Consider the following 19,271-nt stretch of genomic DNA (forward strand, 5'->3'; position numbering starts at 1 on the left):
CTGTACCAATCGAACAGAGGGAAAAAAGAAAAAAAAAAACCCTATGCTGCAAGCCTTGAGCGGAATCTAAACTTTTTGTACAATGAGGGAAATGACGTAATAAACAAATGTGTCTTGGCGAGTCAAAGTGCTGCGCCGCTCTACTCTTGCTCAGAATGATGAAATCCCGGTCGGGAGCAATGAGAAACAAGCCAGCCAGCCAACCATCCTGCTCCATAGGAGTTGAACCAGCAGCCAGGCACAGAAACATGACACATCCGAGCAATGAGACACAGATTACAGTAATACTCTCTAGGGTGATGACTTGGATACTGCTGAAAACATACACATCTCTCACTCACACACAAAAAATAGACTGGAATGCTGCTGTCTACAACACACACACACACACACAAAAACGACACGCTGTAGATGGTAATCTCTTTCCAATACAAAATCCACCCTCTTCTTTCACACGTCTCAATACGACATAGAAAGCATGCGTGAAAAACATTCTGCTCATGTACATCCACTCATCCCCGCACTGGTTTTTTTTTTTTTTTTTGGAGGTGCAATGAATAAGAAAATCACTGCCACACGTTTGGTGCGACCTCCAGGGTGGAACCGTTACGACCCTCTTCTCATCCACCTCCCCCCCCCCCCCCCCCCCCCACCCCCCCCCCCCCCCCCCCCCCCCACCCCCCCCTCCCTCATCAGGCACATGGTATGGTCAATGTTTGGCAGTGGAGAGCTGTTGGCAACGATCATGGAAAAACAAAACTACAAAGATCTTGGCAACTGGAATTCAGTATGCCGCTTAACCTACTTTCGCGGCTAAGCGTGTGGAATGCAGCTCTGGCACTGTGAATGAAGGAACGCTGGAGATGATGATGGCTTTCTGCAGGTACGCTGCAGATATGGATTGGGCCGTGTTCTAATACGTCCTCCAGGTGATGAACGATAAAATGACACACAAATTGGTGTCACACTGAAAGGAGTATTAGCTCTTAATCTCTAGAATGTGTTAAGAAAAAAAATTTTGACTCTGAAGTCAGCCAGCTGTTCGACCTTTGACCTCCGAAGTGACAGGACTGGTCGCGTCAGCAAATAAGGAATGAAAGGAACACTTACTGATACATAGAAAATAAACACTGAATCTAAAACACTGACAAAAATATATAAAATAAAGCTTGAAAATAAAGTGTAACTATGTATATGCTCATGAATACTTTTATATATTTTTATGTACACATACATATCTGTCTATTGTTTATATATCAATATATCTATTAAAAGTATAACTTAACTCCAGCGCTTTCAGCCCCCCTCCCCCACAAATGACCCTGAAGGCACAGATCTAAGCTCAGCTGGACTCTGCAGCTAACGGAAAAGGAGTGTAACAACCGCTGAGCTTACATCAGGACTAGAGGTCAACTTCATCCCGCTCAAAGCGGAGCGGGAGAAAGGCAGGGCTTGGTTGCACTTCCTGTTTCACACCTCTGTCTTTTCTCCTTTTTTTTTTTTTTTTTTTTTTTTTTTTAACTTTCATATTTGTTTTTTTGTCTTTTCTTTCTGTTGTTTTTTACAGTTAGCACCTTATGTAAGTCAAACGATAGAAAAAAATAATGTGATAGTATATACGAATGTGCAAATGTACATCAATAAAAATACTACAAAGATAGTTTTTGTTTCCCAAAAAATACAAGTGATATAGCATGGATAGAAAAAAAAAATACTAATGTAATGCAAACAAAATCATGATTTAAAAAAAAAGAAAAAAGAAAACTTAAAGCATGCACTTGATCCTTTAGTGTATGTAGGATGGGTAAGGAAAGTCAGGACTTCGTTTAGGGGAAGTTGATTGGTGTGAGCGCTGGCTCTTAGCCTTGAATCTTGCGAAGGATCTCGGTGGAGACGGGCGGGTGGAAGTTGATGGTGTGGTGCCTCAGGCCCTGTGAGGTCTTGTAGCTTTTGCCACAGCGACACTTGAAGGGTTTCCTCACACGAATCTGTGTGCGGTGGCCGTTCTTGGCGTGGTATTTGATACCGTTCACATTCTGAAGAAAGAGGGTGCATGCAGAAATGAGGAAGAAAAATGGAGAAGGGCTACAATTACCACTTTTGATTACACACAGCATGCATCTATAAAACACCACAGCATTATTCCAGATTTTACAGACAGAATTCCAATGAAAATACATTTTACTATGCATATGCTTCAGCCACCTTTGTTTTGTTTTTTTAAATACATGTCACAACATAAGAGAGGCCGCAGTGAGTCGACTTCAACCCACCGCCGCTTTTGCAACATTCGGGATGATTAAACATTGGGAGATGTCAAGATATTTTTAACCAATAACCGATTGGTAGCAGTTCAGTTATATCATCAGGTATACAGCTGAAAAACCCATGTGCACCACCTGTTTCTTTAATTTTTGTTCTTGTTGGATGTATTGCATAAACTAATCAGAATTAAAATTCACTAGAGTACTTTCATGTCCTCCCTTATTTTCCAAGGAGCTAAAGTTTTGACACTGGATGCCCTTCCTCACGCAACCCTCCCATTTATCCGGGCTTCGGATCAGCACTGGGAGCACACTTGAGACCCCCTGAGGCTGGGTTTGTGTCTCCTCTCGCTCTCAAAATGGAGATCTTTTGCAGGGAAGGCCAACATGTTAACTACTACACCACCAGAGCCACCACCTTAAACACAATTTGGGTGGAGACCCATTGTGTACAAGTTTCACTAAAGTCTGAGCAATATTATAGGATGAGTAGCGATTCTTGTGAATAGTAGACAGACAGATGGACAGATGGACGAATGGATGCTTCGCTATGACACGCGCTCATCGGTCCTTCTGCCAGATGAGCTGAAAACCAAATGCAACATGTGACCTTCTACTTTAAATATCACTGGTTAGAGGTGCTGGTTTAGCTCACTGGGTTGAGCAGGCAACCCAATACCTGCAACAGGCCTGCATTCAAATCTCCCCCTCAGGCCACTTACTGCATGTCTTCCCCTGGTCTCTCTCCCTAGCTTTCTTGTCTTCTCTCCACTGTCCTAACCAAAGTTGAATTTCACTGACATCCTGTGGGGTCTGGTTGTTATATCACTGTTAGTCTCATCCTCTGTGAATGCCCCTCAACACCAAAGGTCGCTTTTCCCACACTGCTGTTTTTGTCTTAAGGGTATTAGAGAGAAATGTTCCCACACTGTCTATTAGTTAAGCAGCTCAGACAGTGAGAATGTTGAATGAGGTTTTTGTTACCAGCTGTAAAAAGAAAAAAAATCAAGTGAAGCAGAAAATATTAATCACCCTCAGAATTTATAATGTGCTTTTTCAAACACATGTGATACCCGCACAAAAGCTCTAGTGTGGATATATTCTGAAGTAAAAGCTCATGTCCTTCGGCTGCTTTCCTCGAACTGACTGTTCCACCCTCAGGTTCAGCCTTACCTTGTATCTCTTTTTACACCCAGGGACAGGGCAGGCGAACGGCTTTTCCTCGCCACCATTCATGCACATGGAGCTCAGGATGGACTCAGAGCTGATGGCGCTTTCTGTGGTCCACGACTCATCGCTGTCAGACTCCTCGTAGTCTACCTCCTCCTCATCATACTCACTGCCTAAAGGCATAATGGAGCCACACAGAACAAAAAAACACTTGTCAACCCAGCTGAAAAATGGACAGGGACATCCCCAAGAGAACGCAACGCCTTGGGAATTTGTGAAACAGAAAACGATAAGTGACTTTTTATTAATACATTTCTCTGCATGCTGTCCCTGCTCAGATGCATGAGCGGCCCACATGTCACTGAAAGCACACAAGCCAGAAATGGTGTGAATGTGCTTCCGTGAGTCAAAATGTGGGGATTGGCACTGAGAAAGAGATCATTAAGTGGGAGTGATCCCCATTGCTCAGCCTGGAAAAAGTGCTTTGCTAAGTGCAGAACATTTTCCACTCACATGCATGCACGCACAAACACACACAACATTAGTGAAACACACACACACACACACACACACACATAAAGGCCCACTGACCCCCCACCATCTCACAGGAAATGCTGCACCTCAGCATGAGGAAATGGATGGCACCCTGGCACATGTTGAAAGGGGGGGGTGTGTGCATGTGTGTGTGTGTGTAGCCATGCTGATGTGTAAGGCCAGACCTAACACTACGTTTGGAACCATTTGGGCTGGAATTGGACATCTGCTTCTGAGCTGTGCAACACACGGCCCCATGTGAACACACAGCGTGACAGCTGCTATGTAATTAGCAGAGTGTTGACTGGTCTGCTCACTGCAGGAGCCACCATACCCAAGACACAAACAGCACACACACACACACACACACACACACACACACACACACACACACACACACACACACACACTGCAGCATATAGTGGTTGAGTTCAAGCTAATCCACTTTCTACTCTGGCAGCAGATTTTCCTTACGATTTACAAATCTGAGCAATTATTACAATGAAAATGTCCAAACATATCCAATAATAATGGTTAATGTTTACAGAGACATTGCAGGATATAAGATGAGCAGGCTTGTGCACTCCTAGAAGGTATTCTGTAGTTTTCACTTTGTTATGCAATCATTGGACAGCTATGAAATCAGCTGCATTCCATTTGCGTTACAAATATCTTCACTTGCTCTTCAGCGCGCTGTCTGAATTTGATGAATATGCTTCCGATGTTTTTTCTCTCAGTGTCAGCAGGGTTAAATTGCCTTAGTCAGTTTCAACATCTCCGTTCCCATCACACATAAATGCAATTAATCTTTCTGCCTTTCAATCATACATTTGAACACACACACAGACACACACACACACACGTCATACCTGTAGGTGTGCTGCTGCGGAATGAGGAGGAAGGGGTGATGGGGGGCGTGACGGGAGGCGTCAGGTTACCGCTGGTGTGGCGGGGTGGCGTGGCCGTGCTGTTCCTGGACACTCCGCCGGTGATGGACAGGGATAACTTGGGTGTTGCCTTCTTCTTCATGGTCTCCTGCTCCCGGCGTGCTGCATCCGTCATGAACCTGATGTTGCACAAGATCAATAAATCATTTTATTAGGTTATTGTTCAGAATTCACTTAAAAGCTGTTTTGGTCTCTCCATTAATCCAATTTCTTGTTAAAATCAGTGAAAACATCTCCTCCCTGCATCTAATGCAAAACCTCCTTGTGACACCTATGCTCTCATCAGCTTGAACAGCTTATAAATATAAACAATGCTGGTTAAACAAATGTTACCATGTATCCATTTATCGATTTTCTTCCACTTATCCAATTCAGGATGGCCGAGGGGCTGGAGCCTATCCCAACTGCCAATAGTGCAAAACAAACAAACAAAAAAAAAAAAAAAAAAAAAAAAAAAAAAAAATATATATATATATATATATATATATATATATATATATATATATATATATATATATATATATATATATATATATATATAAAATAATAACTTTTTATCATTTTTAACATCTTAATTTGAAAGATATTTTAAGTTTATTACAACTTTGGTAATTGTAGTTTTGTCCTCTCTCTGATACATCTCAGTCACACAGGCCTAGAGACTGGTGACTGTGGCATATCCTGATTTGAGCTTTCTAACATGTGGTGCCTTTGTATTGCTTATTGAGCCTCCAAAAACAGGAGCAAGTGTGCATGAAAACACTGCGGTGGGTTACATATGTAACCACAGGATATGTAATTCCCAGGAGGATTTTTCCCATCCGCTTGGGAAAAATGAGTATTCCCCATCTGGTTATGAGTGGTTGCTGGCAGTCACTGTGAAAATGGTTGGAAAGAGGTATACAGCACAGCACCAAAAACCTCCTAATGATTGCTTTAGCCATTTGCCACCGTTCCCTGTAGTTTGCATGGTAGACGTAAACCTTAGCAACCAGAATTTGCCAAAGGGTCTCCGAATGGTCTCTAGGCCTGTGCGACTGAGGCCTAACAACTCACAATTTGCTTGTGCTTAGGTGAAATTATACCTCAAAACAATAGTTCACACACTTTTTAAGCTGATGTATAGCCACAGATGGAGGCACGTCATATGTTACAGCGTAGGGTTCAGAGGGGATTTCTAGTTACATATGTAGGACTGATGCAGAACTCTAACTGAGGCCTTATTAGATAGAGTGATAATTCTTTTTGCATATAAACAAGAACAGTTACACTTACATATCACGCATTCAGCGTGTCCCTGAGTGCCATTTCCTTCCACTAATGGGTTTGCAGAATTCACGTAAAAAGCGTACACAACAAAAACATTATAATCCAGATGTTATATTTTTCCGATCAGCTGCTAAAAGCACTCCCTTCATTCAAATATCCATCATCACTTTGTCAGCATGACAAGGCCTCTCACAGCTCTGGGGATTTTATGTTTAATAGGAGGCCCGAAATTGTCCTTTGAGCTCCCTTTTTCCTTTTCTTCCCCCTCGCGTTCACGCTGGTCGCCATTTTGCCTTCTGTAGCCTCCGCAAAATCAAATGTGAACAGGGCCGTTGTGAGCTCGCGCGTGCACATTGTGAACAAAACTGGCCGTGCCCGGTGGCAGATTGCAAATTGCAGTGATAGAAGAGTTCCAATAGTGAAATTCTCGACCCGGCGCAAGATGACCTCAGCATGGTGCAGTGCCGGGCGATCAACTGCTGGCTAGAACCCTGCACAAAATAAACTTTTGCAGTGTTTTCAGCGGGCCTATTTAGGCCGGGCCCTTCGAAGGATGCAGCACCTGAATTTGAAGACGCCCACTGAACAGTTTATCCTGCCATTAGCCAGTTATTGCAATCGTTAATCTATGCTTTTCGCTATCAGTTTCAATGAATCATTTCCAACTTTTAATTCCTGACTTTAACTTCTTTTTGCAACTGCTTACTTTAATTGTTTATCCATACTATTAGCACACAAATTAAAAAGCTTATTTATACTTATGGCAGTTTCAGAAGTGTTAAACAAATTCAACTATTAGCTAGTCATATTAACCATTATTCCCTTGTTACTAATTTTTCATTTAACAGTGTATACATTCTTCTGCCTGCCTTTGTACTGCTTATTCAGCTTTTAAATGAAATTTAATTAAATTTATTTATATTTTTATTCTTTGCCTGTAAGTTTCTATCCTTGTTACCTCTGTCGACTGCAAAAGTACCCCCTGGGGATACTCGTAACCTCGGCTGGGAATCGCTGCCTTAATAAAACCCTATTTAATTTATTATTATTTATAATTCTTTTTTTAAATACTGCTTCATATCCTGATTTGAGCTTTCTAACATGCGGTGTTATGATAATATAACTGTTACTATGGGAAGGTCCGTGGTGTGACAAGACACAGCCGAGCTGCTGAATGAACTCGCCCCTTAAATATTCTGTCAAAACATGTACAGTAAATACAAATGACATTTACAGCCTCGCCACTTGAACAATTATCACAGAAAACAAAACCTCTCTCTTTCATTCCACCATTATCTCTCTCAGTGTTACATCTTGTAGGGATTTAACGAGGCATTTAGTGGGACGTGACATATCGGTTCACCACACACAAACACACACATGCCGTAATCCTCTGGCTGCACAGGGAGTCAGAAGTGATTGTCTTGTGTGGTTTTCTGTGCTGGTCTGGGGATGAGTCACTGCTGTGGGTATGGGAAAAGTCAGTCATTGGAGATGTTCTCCGCAAGCCACATATACACACACTCACACGCACATAAACTTTCACTGGTGGAACAATGGTGCCCTCTGTAGACAGACGCTTTTGAGTGTGTGTGAATGAGTGCGATTGTGTGCGCATTACCTGTTGATGTAGCTTAGGGCCAGGTAAGTGGGCTGCTGTTGCTCCTGCTTCTCCAGAACCCTCGGATCAGTGTCTAAGAGAGAAGGAGACATTCAGATTAATCACCGCTCCCTGTGGAGGGAAAATGTTCTGTGAATACTCCAAGTATGTAGCTGACTCACACATGTATTCTTTCTGCCAGACAGGCTGATAGATTACTAGATGTGTCTCACACTGCGTTCACTGTATTAGTCTTAATGTGTGGCACCCTGCAGATAAATTTCAGATACTTTCATAAACGGCACGTTATTACACCAGAACCAAGCCCGATCTAATTTACAACCAATGCCTTTGCTGAAGTGACCCAAGACTGCTTAATCGTTGCCGGAGGGGGGATGTGGTAAAGAAAAAAATTACTTGAGAGTAAAGGATGTGATGAATGTACACAGTGTATGAGTCGAGGAGTACACACAGGCTTTTTCCAGATGACTTGCTAAGTCAGTAACGCTACAGTTGGCAACTTCCACTGCCCCAGGCAAGCCGTGTGTACTTCAAAGTCCCATCTCCCACCCCCAGGAAAACAGGAGCAAGTGTCCATGAAAACACTACGGGTGGGTTACATCTGTGAACTACCAGTGCCATCAAGTGTTCAACGCAGGAATGTTCAGAAAGAGCTTAAAAAACAAAAAACAAAACAAACAAAAAAAAACAGTAGACTTAAGCCAAGCCATCTATGTCTGCGTGAGTGTACGCACAAGCAGGCATAATTGCAGCAGCATATTTAATAGCTAGCAGATGTATTTCAATTTAGATCCAAGGACTGGATCATCTCTGTGTAAAAATTAACAACACACTCCTGGATGCTTCCAACTGATCCCAAGTTTGTGTGTGTGTGTGTGTGTGCGTGTGTGTGTGTGTGTGTGTGTGTGTGTGTGTGTGTGTGTGTGTGTGTGTGTGTGTGTGTGTGTGTGTGTGTGTTGGCCTTCTCGGCTCTTCGGTTTTCAGGCTTTCACACCTCATAATTAAACAAAGAATGCAGACTTCCCACCGTGCAGGAGGAACACTAAGGAGACCAGCAAACAAGAAAACAACCCAGAAAGAAAAAAAAATGCTCACTTCATCTGCTGCTGCTATACAAAACTAAGTCCTGTACATGTGACTTTCAGAATAAAAGTACTAGGCAAAAGGGAACAAGGGTAGCAAGAGTATGTACCCAGGTGGTCTGCAGAGGTGGTCTCTGACAGTCTTTTATAGCTGAGCCTTAATAATCCTACCTGCTGCTCAGATGTAGAGACCACAGCTCTCCGTGCACGCATAAGCATGCACAAACATACACAAGCACACAGCTAAACCTACATCACTAAGTTGCAAGGCATGTTTTCAGTGAGAGATAGCAGCATCTTTAAGTCTGACCTTTTTGAAACCACTAAGTAGGCTAAACAACACTGGAGGAAATCTAGTAAAACAAAATCTATATGTGCACTGAGATAAAACAAAGCAGGAATGACTAATGAGTTTGGCTTAGGATATTTAGATGGAAAATAAAATTAGAACGTTATAGTGTGAATGTGGATTTTACCAAAAGAGTTAAAAAAAAATTTAAAAAAATCGAAGAGCCCACAGTGGCATCTTCACATTACTTGTTTTGTCCATGTCCAGCCAATATTCAATATGCAACACACTTCTGAGAAGCAGTGGCCGTGACAAGTTTTTAATGATCAACTAATTCATGCTATCTTTTTAAAATATTGAATCTGAGTCAAACTTCTATAGTTGCAAGGAAAACTTTGTGAACCTTTTGGAATTACCAGAAATTCAATGATCCTTATAAATCATAAAATATCCCAATTTAAAACAAACAAAAATCAAACTAAACTAATAACTAGAGTCTAACTGGTTTATTGGCAGGCCGATATTACTGGCCACTAATAGCAGAAGAAGAGACAGGAAAAACACTTCAACCATATCATGAGTTGTTGATGCTGCATAGTAAATAAATAGCTACACATAATAAACATTATGGAAATCTGTCCAGCCAATACATCGGATTAGCAGATTTTTAGATCACCAAATATCAGTCTTAAAAATCCTGAACTGGTCAGACTGTACTAATAATGAGCAAACACTTGCACTTTTTGTGCCTTTATTGAACACACTGAGTAATTATTCACAGTCCAAACTAGAAAAACAGTAAGAGTACCAACTTTTCCGACAGCTACTGGAAGTCAGGTGTTCCAACTAAAGAGATAGGATTGGAAGTCTGGGAAGCAGATGGAGATTTCCCCCAAATTAAGCCTGTTCTAATGTAGTCTGCTCATCTCAAGAATGACTGGCTTGTCTGAACTAGGGGTGGGCAATTAATTTTCCCACCTCTAGTCTGGAGACCTCACAAGAAAAAGCGCTACAGAGCTCCTCAAACCTGAGAGTGGGTGTCTTGCAAATGTCACACCTACATCAAAGACGTGAAAACACAACCCAGGGGTGACAGCAAAACACCTGCAGAAATCTCTACAACTACAATCTTGATTTATGTCTACCAGAAAAATGACTTAATAGCAGGACACCCACCACTGCCTCTCTCCCCCTTCAAAAAAGTGTCACATTTGCAGAAGAAAAGTTGGCAATATCTTGTAGGCAGATGTGTGCACACCAACACCAAAAAACTGTAACAGTCCAGCATGGTGGAGGAAGCATCATGGTTTCCAGCTGATTTGCCACATCACAGCCTTGATGTCAATCATTAAACGAATGATGAATTCAAAACTGTATCGAAACATTTTACAGCAGAGTGTCAGAACTGAAGCTTAGGAGAGGGGCAACAACACAATGACCCGAAGGACACGAGTAAACCAACAATGGTTAAAAAAAAAAAAAAGGAACTCTAAGTGTTTTAACGGCCAAGTCAGTGACCTTATCAAGACCAAGACCTTATCTGACCAATCAAGAGTTATATAGTGAGGAGTGGTCTAAAATTCCCCCTCTTCACTGTGTCACTTAATTTTAAAGTTACTTAACATTTTAAAGTTAATTTACTTTAATCAGCCTATACTGTGAGTGATCAGTGTGTTCAATACAGACAGGAAAAACACCTGTTTGTGTTTTTAACTGAGTCTGACTATCTTTGTCTATAATTGTCACTCAAATACAGATCAGGCCACATTTTATAAGTAATCAATGCAGAAATTCTGCCAATTCCACAATTTTCTTACAGTATATAGCAGCAGGTGAGGACAGACTCAGATGCGGATAGAAACATCAGCTGAAGGCAGTTAAATGTCAGAATGGTACAAATGTGAGAGGAAAAAAATGCCAGAGTTAATAACTTGGGATGTTCAAGGAGCCGAGGACTGTGGATGAGGTAAGTGTGTGTAGAGAAGGGGGAGGGGTGTTGGTGGAAATGGAGTAAGCCAGGTGCAGAGAGCGAGAACTGCAGTAAATATTAGCCGGTTTTACAACTTCCACTCGCCAAGCTAGACAAAAAGCGAACATGCTGCTGATCCTGCTGCTACAGCCGGAGGAAGACCTGCACAAGCACATCCAGTAAGCTACATACATATATATTAATTTTTGCTTACTGAATCCCAAAGCTTCCAATTTTAAACTTGCAGTATTTTAGCTGCTAATGTGTATGTATATAATTCAATGCATGTCTGCCACATGTCTGATTTGTTTCAATCTATCACCAGCGTGTAAATACCCTTGTTATTAAAAGCTGTGACCAAACAACAGCCACTCATTTCACAACACACACACACACACGTCCCTCTCTTGCAAAAAGCACACTGCTGCCACCTGCTGAACACACTCTGTTTGCATGTGCTCACATGCACAAGCCCACTGTGTACAGGTCTGTCTCTTTACGTGTGTATGTGCTGAAACCAGGCCAAGAATGCATAGCTTGTTATGCAGCCTGCTAATTAAGCCTCGGAGAGCATTTTTAACGTGTTTCTAAAGCAGCAGGCAACCGGATGGAGGGAAAGGAGAGGAGAAGAGAGGAGGAGGAATGGGAGCAGAGAGAGGGGGATGTGGGTGGAGAGAAAGGCAAACTTCTCTGTAATTATGCTTCCCAGTGCTTGGTGGAGCACTCAGACCGTGCGACTTCCGAAAGACAGAGTGTGTGACTGTGCGTGTGCGTGTGTGTGTGTGTGTGTACAGCTAAAAGAGAGGGTCTGCAGTTTCCAGTTTGGGATGCCAATCCAGTAACTACTTCGCTACACTCCGACAGGTCATACAGGAAGTACAGTGAACACAGTCTCTCACATGCACAAACATGCACCCCTTCCCTTCTCACACCTCTGTGAGGAGTGGGATGGGAAACAACCTGACAACTAAAAAAAATGAACAAACAGCTAAAATCCTTCAATGCAAAAAAAAAAAAAAAAAAAAAGGATAAAAATCACACACATAGCTGAAATGATCAGTCTAACATAGAAACAATGTCCCCAAAAAATAATTACAATGTCAAATAAAAATGCAAAGAAAAAAATACTGTCTACTGATCAATTACCTTCTCAGCACATGACTTATTGGCAAATATTGTGTTATATCTGAGATATTCATCTTACTCTCACATACAACTAAAAGAGAATAATCTACACATCCTCAAAGATGCTGAAACACAGTAAGTTTGCATTTTGTTGAAAAAAAAAACTACTCAAACAATTTTCAATGTTTGCCTGCCTGCAAGATCAAAGAAACAAACGCAACAAAATTATATCTGTATTCAATAAGGAACATTGTTAAAATTCACTGCAAACTAATTATCAGCATTCTTCAACTTGAAGCTCAAACTTTAACTCCAAATGCTGACAAAAAAAAAAGGGATTCATGTAGTCTGTCCAAAGAACGCTGGTCTATTTGGGATTTCCCTGTACTGAGCTCACACCCATATTTTGACTTTCATAACCTTCTCTTTCAAATCTCTTTCCCCACTTTTAATCTCTATTCCCCCCCCCCCTCCCTGTTCCTTTTTGCTGAGGTAAGGGGCAGGTACGTGCTTGTGCAGGTGAGAATGCCTCCGCCGTGCACGCAGGCAGAGAAGCATGACATCATGACATTCCTCAGACCTTACCTACACTCCCAGCACAACAAAACTACCACACTAAACCCAATCCACCTAACCCCACTTCCTTATGGCATTCAGCTGTAATCTAAACAGTGTGGGCATGTCATTGGTAGAATGCTACCCTTTATTCTAGGATGAGATCAGCGTTGAAGACCCACACATTAGCCAGGTTTCTCACGGATAGGATCACGACACGCTCATCTGGTCTGCTTGCTGCCAGTTATTGTGTGTCAGACGAGGCAGAGATCCAAAAAAAAGATGCACAAGATAATGGGAGTTGAACAGTGGTCCAAACCTGAGGCAGAAAATTGGAGTGCTCTGGCCATGTAGCACACGAGTGGCACAACCACAAGAGGGCAGCACAGCCTGCAGCAAAAACTAAATGTTTCCAGCAGAGGCCTACAAGGATTTTCCACGCCTGACTTGAGTCCCACTGACTCACTTTTTACCATTACTAACATCACGTATCACAAGCTTTTTGATACACTGGAAGAACGAGCATGATTATGGCAATGTGTCATCTCTGAACCCTGAAAAGACTTGTCTGAAGTTAGGAGGATCAAATTGGCTCATCCTTTGATTGATTATTGATCACATCCCCCTGCATTAATTCAAAACCAAAAGGGAAGTCAAAGCCAAATGCCACTCGCCTCCCTACCCCCCACACTCTCCCAGCAATCCCCTCTATGTGTCACTCTAATCCCTGTGGTAACTGATCTGAAAGCACTATTGATTAGACTCTTTATATCTGTGGTACCCCTGATAACCAGCCGTGGTATAAAGCGACACGGGGGCAATTCATTAATCCAGGATATCTGACTGGTAAACTGCCATTCTGCTCATCTGACAGTTAGGGTCAAAGGTCAGGCTAAGAGCCAGATGGGGCATACATCACTCAGTGTCTGTGGTGTCTGGGTTGTTGGACTGGGAAAGCTAAATTAATCCCCTGCATTTCTGTAGGGATACAGTCTTTGATTTCTCCCACTCTTGAGTTTATTTGGAAGTGATCCACAGAGCATACGGGTAAGATAAAGAGCAACCCACCCTGCTCCTAAGTCACCACACCAGCTACATCACTCCTGTTCACGTTGGGTGTCCTCTACACAGCTGGTTGCTCGACACCGCTCTTTGTCAGAGAGACAGCAGGTGTGCAATAACTCAGCCAGTATACTGCCCCTGACCCCTTTAGGGACCGCCAGTTGCCATGGAGACTGGCTCAGTGAAGCATCTATGTAACCCCATCGCTCCCTCCCTTCACACAGCCTCATGAGGATGGATACACGCCACAAATAATGATTAGCCAACATCAGATTACTGAGTGATTCAGAGGTGCCTAAATGCATCTATAGTCTATCTCTTATGGTGGATTATAGTTTAATCTACCAGGAAGCATTATGCTGTGTTTAGGTAGAAATGACAGTTTATTCTGTTCTTTAAATCCGTCTCCAGGCAATAGGAGGAAGGCACTCCCTTATCAAAAATGCTAATGACTTTATTTATATTTTAGTTAATGTGCATGCAAAGACAGGCATTTCTGCATTTTATTAGCTCAACAATGCACTTAACACATCAATTTTTCTTTCATTTTGAGAATCCACATGCATTGCTGCTAAAATATAAGTTACTGACTGTTCCAATTACCACTTAATTAAAAAGAAAATACATATTTCGGTCTAAACCAGAGTGTTCCTCTGCAACTGTTTTTGTGCTTATGTTAAATGGTGGGTAAACTGATTACTACTCTATTTATACGTGGCAGGGGACAGTCATCAGTGTTTACTGTCAGATCAAAATCTAATAATGGGTGCAACAAGTCGAAGCTTGTACTTGTGGAAGAAAATCTGATTATGTCGCTGCACGTCTGCCACAACTTCAGCTGATGGAGTGCCGGTTGGGAATTAGATACCAAAAATATGGAGGAGGAGAGGAAAATGTGATGCCTTCAGAAACGTGACAGTCAAGACTTTCTGCAGCTCAAATACACAAGACGTGCGAAGGGGAGCCACGGCTGCACTGCGACAGGCCTGGAAATGTAAACACTCCTCAGCAACGCTAGCTGTAAAACCGCTGTCTGGTCGGGATGCTAGTTCCACCTATGAGACCTACGCGGCCCTCCTTATCGAGTTACCGCTGCAAAGGTAACTACCTTAGCTGATTCAAAATAAACAAGCCGGCCGCGAATATCACAGAAAGTGCAGTCCCCCCCAAAGAAAAATATAAAAGTCCAAGTTGATAATAACTCCCACTCCGACGAGCCTCGACGGAGAGCGAGAAGCAGGAATAGCGGAATGCAGAGCTGAGCCTATCTGCGTTTAGCTAGCTAGCTAGAGGGGAGAGGGGGGAGGTGGTGGTGGTGGGGGGGCTAGCTAGTACCAGCTAGCTGTCTAGTTCCCTCTCCCCCTCTGGCCCCCACTCACCGATGTGATTGTCCTCGATGTGGACGATGAGCTCGGCGAGAGACTCAAACTGGAGACCGCAGCCCCCCGAACCTGCAGGAATTGGAGAAGAACGAAGCAGCGGCGATGCCCGTCATGTTTACGGCGCTGGTGCATTCACCGGGCGGAGAGGGGGGTGGGGAGGTCCGGGAGCCGGGGGTGGTGAACGAGGAGGTAGAGGCTTCGGGTCCGGGGTAGGAGCGGGGGTAGAGCAGCGGAGCAGCGGAGCAGACACCGGGCAGCCAGACAGGACAGCGGCGAACGCAGCTGGGAGGCAGGCGCGACGGAGGGGGCGGTGAGAGGAGGAGGGAGGAGGAGGAGGAGGAAGGGTGGTTGGTGGCATACGTCACGACCTGCCTACCTGTTGGTATCATGTGTGAGCCCCGCACTGACTGCGGAATGATGCCACAAATCACAAGTCAAATCTGGGCATATATGCATGCGTTACATACACATTATGCCAACCACACAGGTAGAGCAAAAGAAAACAGTCTGATTTCGCTCTCTTTTACGGTAGATTTTTATAAGACCTTATAGTAGCTGGAAATTTACTGTTTGCCCCAAATGTATATAGAAGAATACAATCCCAATTCCAAAAAAACTGTGTAAAATGTAAATAAAAACAGGATGCAATGATTTGTAAATTTCATAAACCCATATTTTATTCATAGTTGAACACATAAAACATATTATATATACATTGAGAAAATATACAATTTTAAGAAAACGTAATAGCTCATTTGAATTTGATGGTAGCAACACCTCTCGAAAAAGTCTGGACTATTGAGGTGAGCGGTTGCTGTACTTTGGGGAGAGGAATGTTGTAATAGATGCAGTATGCAGTTCTGCATTATCTTGGTGAAATATGAAGTCACATATGTTGCTCTAAAACCATTCAGCACTGATGGTGTCTTTCCAGATGTGCAAGCTGCAAATTCCATAGTCACTGATGCACCACCCCACCCCACCCCCCCTACCCCAATACCATCAGAGATGCAGGCTTTGGAACTAAGCGCTGATTTCATGCAGTGATTCCATGACAGAATTATCCCTGTTTTTGGACAGTCAGTATTTTCAGCCTTGTTCCTTGCGCAAAGAGATTTCTCCAGATTTTCTAATCTTTTGATGCTATTATGTACTGTTAGATGATGAGATATTTAAAGTCTTAACGATTTTACACTGGGAACATTATTGTGACATTTTTTCCATAATTTGTAGACACAGTTTTTTGCAGATTGGTGAACCTCTGCCCATCTGGACCATTCTGAGAAACTCTGCCTCTCTAAGGTGTTTTTTTTAATACCCACTCATGTCACTGACCTGTTGCCAGTTAACCTAATTAGTTGCAAATTGTTTCCCCAGCTACTTCTTTTTAGTACCACGACTTTCCTTGTCTTTCGTTGCCTCCTTCTCAACTTTTTTGTGCTGACCAGTGCAATCCCTACTGTGAAACACAAAGAGAGAGCGACATCTGAAATATCACAGTTATGGTTTTAAGAGTTTTTTATGAGTCTACAAGTCTGCAAGTCAACAAAGACAATAACGCAAGATCATAAAAACAAACTTCAGTTTCTATTTATACTTGTGAGAAGTTTATGCTTCACACGATCAGTGCCAAACTTTTTAAATGGCACAGTTTGTGTGTATTTATTTTGTAAGTCAGATATTCAAATTTCAGACTGCCTCTAAGCATCATGTGTCCAAATTATCCCATACAAATATATTTGTATTTTGTAACATATTGATATAGAGCAGCAAAACTCTTTGACATACAGTTTGCCTATTAGAGCTGCAAAAAAAAATGTAATGGTGCACACACAGACACTCAGGAGATCTTTTTAACCATTACTTTGTCTTGCAGTATTTTGAAAAACATAAAAGGTTATAGAAGCTATTATATTTGCTTCTGGTGAACAGAATCATCTGGAATCAGACGGAACCTGAATAAATTATAATGAGAATATATTCTGACTTTTTTATGTCTTCATAATGGTAAATACCTGTCTCCAAGTATTTACTTTAGCAGTGTGCTCAGTGTGCATGACTGCTGTATTTCTTTTTTTAATGTATTTTATGCTATACGTAATCCCTTTAAAATGTGTATAAAATGTGCTTTAAAAATACCTCCCTTGCCTTGTTATTTAGCTTTAACAGAACTGATTCACTTAAAGTCACATCATGGACTGAAGCCAGCACCTTATATGTTTCAATACCATGTCAGCGCTTTGGTTTGAAGGTGCTTCAAAAGACGACAACATGCAAGGTGTGTGTATGTATAATGATATGCATAAGCCTTTGACAACAGAATCTATGACATCCATAAAGTTTAGTGATTAATGTTACCCTATAATGGGCTCAGTGATGAGAGGAGTACCATGTAGCTTTGTGTATGTGTGCAGCTCCCAGAGAGAGGAGAATGTCCTTAAATCACTGGGGTTGGCTAACCAGAGCCGGCTGGCCTGTGTTGGACCTGTTAATCGAGCGTTAAATGGACTGTCATAAACCTGGCCAGTGACTTCAGCAAACAACCTTAAGACCCGGGAACGCGCTTTTTCTTTTCCTGACTGCTCTCTGTCTACCCAACCATATGAGACGCAGTAGTAACTCACACACAAAATATGAAATACACTTCGATTCTCCCCTACAACCACCCTTTGGATACAAACACGCCAAAGACAGTGGCGTCACCAGTGCGGACGCATACACACATGTACAGTACATGAATTTGGTGACCTCATCATCCTAACACAGATGTTCTCTCTTACACACAAGAACGCAGAAACACACTCGGCATAAAACACATCATTACACACACATGGTGTATCAGAACTGCGACAGTGACGCAGTTCCCAACACCATTACGCAAATGAGAAGTGGTAGCATGTGTTGTGAAAATGGCGAGGGAGAAAGGGAGATACACGGGGAGAGTTTATGGTGCATGACATCACCTGATGTGAGGTCTGAGGGTGGTGGCAGAATCTTAAGTTACAGTTTGGGATTTGGAATTATCAACTCCTCTTTTTATTCTTTTTTTTTTCTGGAAATGAACAGCGCAACAAGTGTGGCGATTAACACACAACAGAGTTTGTAAACCAAATATGCACATAACACACACACAACACACACACACCACACACACACACTAGGGGTCTGTTCCTACGGTATGTTGACCTACATGTGAGGGGCTGGGTTACATGTAAATTTAACTCACTTCATTACATAATCAGATCTCTGCAACTTGCATACTTGGATGCACTTTAAAGTATCTGTTACCGGTTAGCTATTTTTTTAAGTGTACCAAATAGGAATAGCCTGGAATCACATGCATCACAATCAATAGATTTTGCCAGCAAAGCCAGATGTGCAATGTAGCCAAAGTGAGGATTAAGCAAGGTGGAGATGGAGGTCAGTAAGACTGTTTTACCTTTAACCTGAAACATCGTATTTTTTTCAGACAGGGTGACATCAGGCTCTGAGCAGGCAGCTCTCTAAAGCTCCCAGACTGGTTGTTAAAAGCCAAGCCGGGGTGAAGATGCCAGATGGTAATGGCCGGTAGAGCCCCTGAGTTATGGAGGTAGCTGTAATCTCACTGGCATTGTCTGCTCCGGGGCACCAGCCAGAGACTTCCTGGCTGCCGTCATACAGTTTTAGTCTGACCGTGCACTCTTCACGAGCACGTACATCTGCTGTAAAACATCCCTTATCTTCACTGAAAAACAAAACTCCGTGACTCATGTTCACATGGGGGAGAGGAGCTCAAAACACAGAGTAGGACATCATCACAACTTCCTATTTCTACTTGTTGCCGGGGGTGATGAGAATTTGCATACTGTAAGTGATTGGTGGATGATGAGTCAGTAGGGTTTGGTCCTATTTTGCAATTTGACTATAACAAGAATCCCCCTGTTCAATTCCAGCCTGGCTGGAGCACCGGAAAAGCTGACCAAACATGGTTTAGCTGATGTTAATGATCTGTTGTGTTTTTGT

The 19,271-nt window shown here is 42.5% G+C and overlaps 1 protein-coding gene across 1 annotated transcript; it reads right to left on the reverse strand.

Moving 5' to 3' along the window:
- Positions 1-1,474: 1,474 nt before the first annotated feature.
- jazf1a (JAZF zinc finger 1a) lies at positions 1,475-15,554 on the reverse strand. The gene is given in 6 exon segments (XM_030741286.1): positions 1,475-2,036; positions 3,438-3,607; positions 4,838-5,034; positions 7,806-7,878; positions 15,267-15,333; positions 15,335-15,554. Coding segments are annotated over 6 exon segments (732 nt in total). The 5' UTR covers positions 15,383-15,554; the 3' UTR covers positions 1,475-1,859.
- Positions 15,555-19,271: the final 3,717 nt, after the last annotated feature.

This window comes from Archocentrus centrarchus, chromosome 11, assembly GCF_007364275.1.
Source record: "Archocentrus centrarchus isolate MPI-CPG fArcCen1 chromosome 11, fArcCen1, whole genome shotgun sequence".
NCBI classification, from domain to species: domain Eukaryota; kingdom Metazoa; phylum Chordata; class Actinopteri; order Cichliformes; family Cichlidae; genus Archocentrus; species Archocentrus centrarchus.